General features: G+C 40.1%; 1 protein-coding gene across 1 annotated transcript in view; it reads right to left on the bottom strand.

Annotated features, from left to right (window-relative positions):
• Positions 1–681: 681 nt before the first annotated feature.
• RYR2 (ryanodine receptor 2) overlaps positions 682–9,323 on the bottom strand; it is an 808,217-nt gene continuing 799,575 nt past the window's right edge. The window contains 4 exon segments of the mRNA XM_017862245.1: positions 682–2,126; positions 3,119–3,170; positions 4,046–4,146; positions 6,288–6,352. Coding sequence (XP_017717734.1) covers positions 2,031–2,126; positions 3,119–3,170; positions 4,046–4,146; positions 6,288–6,352 — 314 coding nt within the window. The 3' untranslated portion in view covers positions 682–2,030.

Below are 9,323 nucleotides of genomic sequence, written 5' to 3' on the forward strand. Positions count from 1 at the left end.
GTGCACTCTTTGATGTTTTGTGGAGCTGACCTCATTTATTTTATTCAGAGTCTTCAGAGCATCAGATCACCTCCCTGAACAGGCTTGAAAATTCCTATGGTACAGCCAAGTTTATTCCTTTCCTCACATAAAAGTGATACCAGAAGACAAAGGCAAAATCTAGAGACTAGCACTGTGATGTTGAGCTGGTAAGGTGTAAGATGACAGAGAAGTCACCGGTACCCACAGCAGTACTTTGCACACAGCAAATGTTCAATTGGTTTTTGAATGTTTAATACACCACATACGAGGGTACTGATTCTCTTTCATATTAAGACAGAAAATGAACTCCTATTATAGGAAATGAATTTGCCCTGAGCAAGGAAGAGCTTTCTAAAATGAGAGTTCTATAAGAATTAAATAATCTGGGAGATAAGCGATTTTTTTTGTTTCTGTCATTGGAGGTTTTCAAGAGGTCTGCCTGATCCATATAACAGGGAAATGACAGGGGCAGGCCAGGTGCCTGGGGACTCTGAGGTCCCACAATGATATATACAACAGCAGTCTTAGAGGTGCCAGGAAATCTGACAGCGTTAGTCTCAGTGCAGTGTCTGAGATTGTCCTATATCCACCTCAAGTTAGAAGCTCAAGATTTTATGAGTCCCAGTTGTAAGTTAAATGGAGAAAGAAGAGGATGAGAAAGTTAGTTAAATAGTTTAATCAGAGCGGTTTTACAATTCTAAAATTAACAAGCAGACTTGTAATAAAAGAGCTCCAATGTTTGCAAAATGACATTGTTTCCATTCTGAATCTGACTTCTTAATTGTAAAGGTTAGCATTACATTTAAAAGGACTCAAAATGGAAAAAAATGGAGTGATGTATATTATCATCCGTGTTTTGTGATGCAACTGATGAAATCCCTGAATGGATATTGCTTCAGCTTTAATATTAAAAAATGACCTGACAAGAAGTCCTTAATCAACAAAACTGATCACAGGTGGCTGAAAGAAAGAGAAAAGCCCAAAACTACTGTCAAGTTCATAACGTATCACATTGTTGGTGGATGACACTGGCTCCAGATACACAATTAAGCCCACGACACTTTATTACTATGAATATAATTATCATGAAATTTCTCTCACGTTAATCAACTTGTTTCCGAAGGTTTTCTTTGTTCATTTAAACTTGCATAATAAACATGCAATGAATGGTTTCTTTTGAAAGTGTATTTTTTGCAGTCTTTTTGTTTTCATACAAAGATTTCATAAAGTTGCAATGTTGCATCAGAGCATTACCAAAATAATAGCAGGAGCATATGGCGGGGGTGGGGGGGGAGGGCAAATGTGAATTTAGCTGAATGAGAAGAGCCTCCTTTCGTCCTGAGACACCACCCGCTTTTTTTTTTTTTTCTCTTTTTAAGGTGCAAACTGCTTTTCTTACCCTCCCCACCAAAGAAAAGACTAAAGGAGAAAAAAAAAAAAAAAAAACCTCACAAAATCAATCTAAGAAAAGAAAGGTCGACATAAAGAAAATAAAGATGTTTTTTCATGCACGTATCTTCTGCATAGCTCAACCCACATATAGTAAGGCACTATTTCCCTTTGCAACTGGTGTCCATGGCAGTCTGTTAAGTGCTACAGTGCTCTGTGACCATTAGACAGCTTCCTTCCAGGATGGTGAAATAAAGAGGCCGGGTGAGTGTGGCTGCCACGCGTCTCTGTGAAGGTCCCGTAGCTCGAGGAGACTCCAGGAGCCTCAGAAGAAAATCTGTCTATGTGTGTTATGACAGTGTCCAGAATGGTTTTCTTTCCAGAATTCTTTTTTTGTCTGAGTACGAATTTAGATTATTCTTCTGTGTTTAGTCTCAACGTAAATACAGAAGGTGGCGGGGGGTGGGGAAACAGGTCTTCCGAAACAGAGTTTCGATGCTCCCAGAAAACACACAACTCTGGCAATTCACACAATCAGCAAAATGTTTCCAAGAGAGCAGAGAAATAGAGGGAGAGAAAGGGGTGGGGTTTTAGTTTTGAGAGGTGATTGGGGTCTGAGTTCAATTTAGCTGGTCTTCATACTGTTTCCGGAAACAATCCCCTGCTGGGAAAAATTCCCAACACCTTTCTTGATACATCTTCCAGACATAAGATTCCTGTAAAAGTCAAGGAAATGTATTAACATTTTCCCTTAAGTGTGTGCTAACAAAACATAAGGTAGAAACTCAATTTTGTTACCTATATCACACGGAATAGAGAAGTCCACATTCATTTAGATGGTTCCTAACTAACTATACCAGACCTTATTAACTTCTAGTAACAATCTTCATCCTCACCATAATAATGATTAAAAATATGTTGGCTGGGCACACTGGCTCACGCCTATGATCCCAGCATTTTGGGAGGCTGAGGTGGAAGGATCGCTTGAGCTCAGGCATTCGAGACCAGCCTGAGCAACATAACGAGATCTTGTCTGCACTAAAATTAAAAAAAAAAAAAAAAAAGCCAGGCGTGGTGGTGCATGCCTGTAGTTTCAGGTACTTGTGGGGCTGAAACGGGAGGATTTATTGAGCCCAGGAAGTCAAGGCTGTAGTGAGCCCTGATCACGGCACTGCACTCCAGCCTTGGCAAAACAGCAAGACCTTGTCTCAAAAAATATATATGTATATGTGTGTGTGTATAAATATACATTTATGCTTTTGAGGGCTCTCTTAAAATATTGTATCCTTCAAATTCAAACTAACTGCACATTGGAAGAGGAACTTCAAATAGCTTAAATGCCTTAGACATTTAATATGCATTGTACATAATACTTTGAAGTTGATTGGAAATCATCTATCTGATTAAACAATCAAGGACATTATGCAATAATTAAGAACTCAATTTTTTAGAATAATGGAATTCAAAACTCTAATCCAGCATTTGCAGTTAGTAAAAGCTTATTGTTTTACATAAAATTAGTATAGAATTCTACTGTAACAAAGGCAATCTTTTCTATACTCATTCAACGTAACAGGAACTTTATATCAAGATACCACAACTAATATCTGAAAGTAATTCCATCCCTCACTGTTTAATGCACTCATTTTGTTCTGATATTTAGAGCTTCTCTATAATTTCAGAAGATGATACGTAATAATTTACCTACCTGTCCTGTGTGTTCTGTTTCATCTTTGTTTATAAGATACATCAGAAAAAACCTACAGATGCAGAGAGACTGATCAGAAATGAACTGTATGGAAATATTAGGATAAACAGGGCATATTTAGATAAATTGTATGCTGCATTCAATTATGGCCCACACAGAGAAAATACCACATGCACATTTTTGGAAAAATTACAGCGTACCAGAAAGAGGAAAGGCTGTTGACCTGACTTTTCTGATCTGTTGCTATTTGACCCTAGAGGCTTCAAGTTAGGAATATGCACATTGGTCGGAATCAAATCAACACGGATGAATTAGAACTGAAGACTAGCTTAAGGAGAAGTTCTAATTTACTGATCAAGTTCCATTGAGTATAGTTAGACCAATTTTTTCCCTATAATGCTACTCGGCATCTCTTCTGTTTGTTACTACAATTGGGTCCAAAAATGAGTAAGAATAGCATTTTACCAAACTGTAGTTTTGGCTAATCTCGAGTAATGGAAAGATTTCTATGTATTAATATTTTTTGAAATGCAGCTTTTAAGTTGGTATCCAACAGTGCCTGTCGAGATCTGAAAGTCCTCTTAAGATCTGTAAGAAGAAAAACGGAGACTCGCCTCTCCCTAGGAAGCAGCCTGGGAAATCTTATCTAAAATGAGAAACATGACCAAGACTCACAGAGAGGCTCTGCTCTTCCCTGTCCACCTCTTCATTTCAAGTTCTAGAAAATACCATTTACATGAAGAGCTGCAACTTAACTTAAGTCAATCTACTCCAGAGGAAAAGAGAGCCATTAGCTGTTGGTCTTTCTCTTAAAGCATCTGCAGCAATTGTTTTTTAAACAAGAAACAAAAACCTCTCTATTCTGAGATGGGTGGGGACTGGTGGCGGCTACTGGAGGGTGGAAGATTCTGAAACGGGCACACTCACAAGTAATTAGCCAAGTTGTGCTCCTGTAAAGTGTGGGTTTCAAAGCCATGTGGCACTGTGTCGAAGTAATCATTGCCTATCCCACAGATGAAGCATTTGGTCTAGAAAACAAAGGGAAACATTAACGTCAGAGTTCAGAAAGCAAAACAAAAGGAAAACACAACTCGCCATGTAGGGGCAGCTATTATTTGGTTCACTCCATACACGTCAAAGATCATCACATGGAGGCTGTGCCAAGCCCACAAATATAAATAGAACTGTCTCTGTAACTATATCTTGGTGTTGGCTTAAATGACACAGGTACCAGCAGCAATAAGTAGCAGACGCAGACAGGGAACAAGAGGAGGATGATGATGATGGCTGCAAAGCAAAGTCTCTTCCTTTCTCTAGCCTAGGTGAAAATGTCCAGGCTTAGTGATCAACTCTTGTTCATGACATTGACTAAAGTTATCTAAGCAGGATTAACTGTGTCCTCAACTGAAACTACAAACTTAGTACCCACCCACCCAAAGTCTGATAACCAAAGGGGAAAAGGTGCAGATCACTTTCCTTTAGAAAAGGCCAAATCAAATATCAAGCTATGAAGCATCCCATCTACAATTCAGTGAGGGTCTGCCAGGTGCTGTGCTAGGTACAGAATTAGCCAGTGGATGTGTATGGAGAACAACTTTCAACTCTAGGGACCAGGTTCCTGGTCTTCTTGGTTCCACTTTCTCTGGACCATGCCTCTCCTAAGCAGCCTGTAGAGAAGCACCTGCTTAGGTCTGTCCCTTGCAGACAGGCCTGGTCCACAAAACCCAAGGAGAAGCAGACCCCCTATTTTATTATTGGAATTGTATATGTATCATTTCAAATGTATTCAATAACTGTCCCATGTGACTCTGGTGCTCATCTTTCCCTACCAGTTGTAAGTTGTTTTATGCCATCTGAAGCATGTTTATGAGGTCCTGTATTTTAGGAACTACAATCACGATGATTATCACAGTGTATAAAATTCTTCCTGCCTTATTGATCCCTATCTGCTGACAGCTGATAGGCCACATTGAACAATTGGGGAGAATAATTGATCAGGTCTTCATACCACTGCAATGATGTCTCTTCCATTGAACTGGCTCAGATCACACTCATCAGCTTTACTGATGAACCTGTTCTTCCTCTGGGTTACCTGTGTCAGCTAACTATGCCACCCTCCCTCTGGTGGCTAATGCCTGAAACCTGGATAACCCCTTGCTTGCTCCATTCTCTACATCCTCTGCATTTGGTCAATCACCAAGTCCCTCACTGAGGATGCAGGAACTAGATGGATTCAGGCAGTACTTGCCCAACTCCCAAGTGACACCTCGTTAGCAAAAGCTTCAGAGTCTCCCACCTGGAAAATGCTGACAGTCCACTTCCCTGTCCCTGTTCTTGCCAGTTTCTAGTTCATGCCTCACATTTTAAACCACAGTGATCTTTTTAAAATGCGAATCCGATCATCTGGCTGCCCTGCCTAAAGCCCGTTTCTTGTTTCCCACAGCCCATATACTAAACTGTAAATTTCTCAAATGAGTGATTAGGTTCTTCCTTCACTGGTCTTCCTCTCCGGCCTTGTCCTCAGAATTTAATCTGCATCTGGGAGCACGGAGGCTGCTAAGAAAAAAAACCTGCACGTCAAATTCCCTAAAATCAGTCTTGGTATATAATTTCAGGTGGCGATGGGCTCAAAGATCCCATTGTGAATGGTACCCCTGGAGATGTCCATGGTGTGGGAGAAGGGGGTGGGAGGTTGCCCAAACTGTCCTCCTCTCTCCTTATCAAACCCACAGACTTCCATAGTCTTCAGACCTCAGCTCAGACATCCCTTCTTCTAGGAAATTCCCTGACCATCCAGGAATGAATCAGATACCAGCCCTGGAGACCCTAGCACTCAGGGTTTTACTCCTATAAAGGACTCACCACACTGCTCTGTAATCATCTGTTTACTTGTCATTGAATCTGTGGTTTTGAATGAATAGTCTCCTCACTTCTGGAGGGAAAGGATGGTGTCCTATTGCTGTTTGCATGCACGTGGGGTCCACCACGGTTTCAGCTGACCATGCTGTTCAACTATATGTATTGCTTGAATGGAAAACAGGCTAATGAAACCATGAGTTGTGCCCTTTCCCCTCCTCCTTCCCACATTCATGATTCTCTTGATAAAGGCAGTAAGGAAAACCAGGGCCCAGGACAACAAAAAGGCTGAGTCATGAATGGAGAAGCTTACCTCCATGTCTTCTTTGACTTGTTCCTGTTGGTCTCTTAGTTCTCCAAAAGCATCGATAATTAGACCTGGTGTTAAATAAAAACACAATTTAATCTGTATCAAGCAATGAATAATTCAGTTCCTTGGCTAATCCCCTCAGGGAAAGGGGAGATGTACAACTACTTTGCAAAATGCTCAGAACACAGTAAATGTGACTACATATCCGATACTCCTAGGAGAAGGGAGCCGGTGTTCTCTCCTTGGGGGCAGAAGTACATGCAGTTACTGGGACATACGCTCACTGAAAGAGTGTTTTAAAATGAAGTGACAGCAGGAAAAACCTTTTGTTAACTTGGCATATACAGATGTTATTACACACTTCATGCTGAAAAAGAGCAGCTGAGGTTTATGAGTAAGTACAGAAAACTCCACTAATAAGATTTTCAAGTACTAATGTAGAAATAAAACATGATCACTTAAATGAAGAAATTTGCCTCAAGTCACTTTTTTTTTTTTTTTTTTCCGAGACAGTCTTGCTCTGTCACCCAGGCTGGAGTGCAGTGATGCAATCACAGCTCACTGCAGCCTTAACTTCATGGGCTCAGTGATCCTCCTGCCTCAGCTTCCCAAGTAGCTGGCATTACAGGTGCATACCACCACACCCTGCTAATTTCTGTTTGTAGAGACAGGGTTTCATCATGTTGACCAGGCTGGTCTCGAACTCCTGGGCTCAAGTGATCCTCTGGCCTCAGCTTCCCAAAGTGTTAGGATTACAGGCATGAGCCATGGTGCCAGGCCTCAAATCACTTTTTTTCACAAGTCCCTTATAAGTAAGCTTCCATAATTTCATTGGCTGTGGCAATCAGAAACACTGTGTTGTTTTAAGCTCCTTTTCCCTCCTGAGACCTGCTGGCTTCATACTTTCTTCCAAGTTATCTTATAACTTTGCCCTCTTAGAAAACACGTTATTTTTACACTCACTAAGAGCACAATGAATGAATTGAGTCCCTTAAACTTGTCCATGGTACTTTACTAAAAAATAGTGTCATTTGATGTCTGTGGACTTTAGATTGTCACATTTACAGACATTTAATTCAAGCCAGGATAAATGTGTTAAGCAGAAAAGATAACATGACATTTCTGAGAGAGAAAAGCACCACACTCCAAGTTGCCCAGAAGTAAAAGGAAGAACTAGTGGGTCAATACAACACTGTGGTTGCAAGGGGTCTGGATTCAGATTGCCTGGGTATAGATGGATTCCAGCCCTGTTTAGCTGTGCACTTCGGCCAAGTTCCTTAGACTGATTGTGGCTCAGTTACTTCACACAGAAAAGCACCATTCTCATAAGGTTGGTGAAATGGTAAAATTAGTTAATACATGTGCTCGGCAGATAGTAGGTACTCAACAATGATACTATTAATAGCTTTATAGTTATTTATAAAGCACTGACTATGCATCAGGTATTACACTGGGTACTTGAATGTATGTCCTTTTTTATTATACTTTAAGTTCTGGGGTACATGTGCAGAATGTGCAGATTTGTTACACAGGTATACATGTGCTATAGTGGTTTTTGCTGCACCCATCAACTCGTCATCTACATTAGGTATTTCTCCTAATGCTATTCTGACCCCCCAACAGGTCCTGGTGTGTGATGCCCCACTGTGTCCATGTGTTCTCATTGTTCAACTCCCACTTATGAGAACATGTGGTGTTTGTTTTCTGTTCTTGTGTTAGTTTGCTGAGAATGATGGTTTCCAGCTTCATCCACGTCCCTGCAAAGGACATGAACTCATCCTTTTTTATGGCTGCATAGTATTCCATGGTGTATATGTGGCACTTTTTAAAATCTAGTCTATCATTGATGGGCATTTGTGTTGGTTCCAAGTCTGCTATTGTGAACAGTGTCACAATAAACATGCGTGTGCATGTGTTTTTATAGTAGAATGATTTATAATTCTTTGGGTATATACCCAGTGATGCAATTGCTGGGTCAAATGGTATTTCTAGTTCTAGATCCTTGAGGAATCGCCACAGTGTCTTCTACAATGGTTGAACTAATTTATACTCCCACAAACAATGTAAAAGTGTTCCTATTTCTGCACATCATCTCCAGCATCTGTTGTTTCCTGACTTTTTAATGATCGCCATTCTAACTGGCATAAAATGGTATCTCATTGTGGTTTCGATTTGCATTTCTTCAATGACAAGTGATGAGCTTTTATTCATGTTTGTTGGCTGCATAAATGTCGTCTTTTGAGAAGTGTCTGTTCATATCCTTCACCCACTTTTTGATGGGGCTGTTTTTTTTATTTTTGTAAAGTTGTTTAAGTTCTTTGTAGATTCTGGATATTAGCTGTATATCAGATGGAGAGACAGCAAAAAATTTTCTCCCATTCTGTAGGTTGCCTGTTCACTCTGATGATAGTTTCTTTTGCTGTGCAGAAGCTCTTTAGTTTAATTAGATCCCATTTGTCAATTTTGGCTTTTGTTGCCATTGCTTTTGGTGTTTTAGTCATGAAGTCTTTGCCCATGCCTATGTCCTGAATGGTATTACCTAGGTTTTTTCTAGGGATTTTACGGTTTTAGGTCTTATATTTAAGTCTTTAATCCATCTTGAGTTAATTTTTGTATAAGTTGTAAGGAAGGAATCCAGTTTCAGCTTTCTGCCTATGGCTAGCCAGTTTTCCCAACACCATTTATTAAATGGGGAATTCTTTCCCCAGTGCTTCTTTTTGTCGGGTTTGTCAAAGATCAGATAGTTGTAGATGTTTAGTGTTATTTCGGAGGCCTCTGTTTTGTTCCATTGTTCTATATATCTGTTTTGGTACCAGTACCATGCTGTTTTTGTTACTGTAGCTTTGTAGTATAGTTTGAAGTCAGGTATTGTGACGCCTCCAGCTTTGTTTTTTCTGCTTAGGATTATCTTGGCTATGTGGGCTCTTTTTTGGTTCCATATGAAATTTAAAGTAGTTTTTTTTTCCAATTCTGTGAAGAAAGTCAATGGTAGCCTGATGGGGATAGCATTGAATTTATAAATTACTTTGGGCAGTATGG

Source organism: Rhinopithecus bieti, unplaced genomic scaffold (assembly GCF_001698545.2).
Source record: "Rhinopithecus bieti isolate Rb0 unplaced genomic scaffold, ASM169854v2 scaffold_57691, whole genome shotgun sequence".
Taxonomy (NCBI): domain Eukaryota; kingdom Metazoa; phylum Chordata; class Mammalia; order Primates; family Cercopithecidae; genus Rhinopithecus; species Rhinopithecus bieti.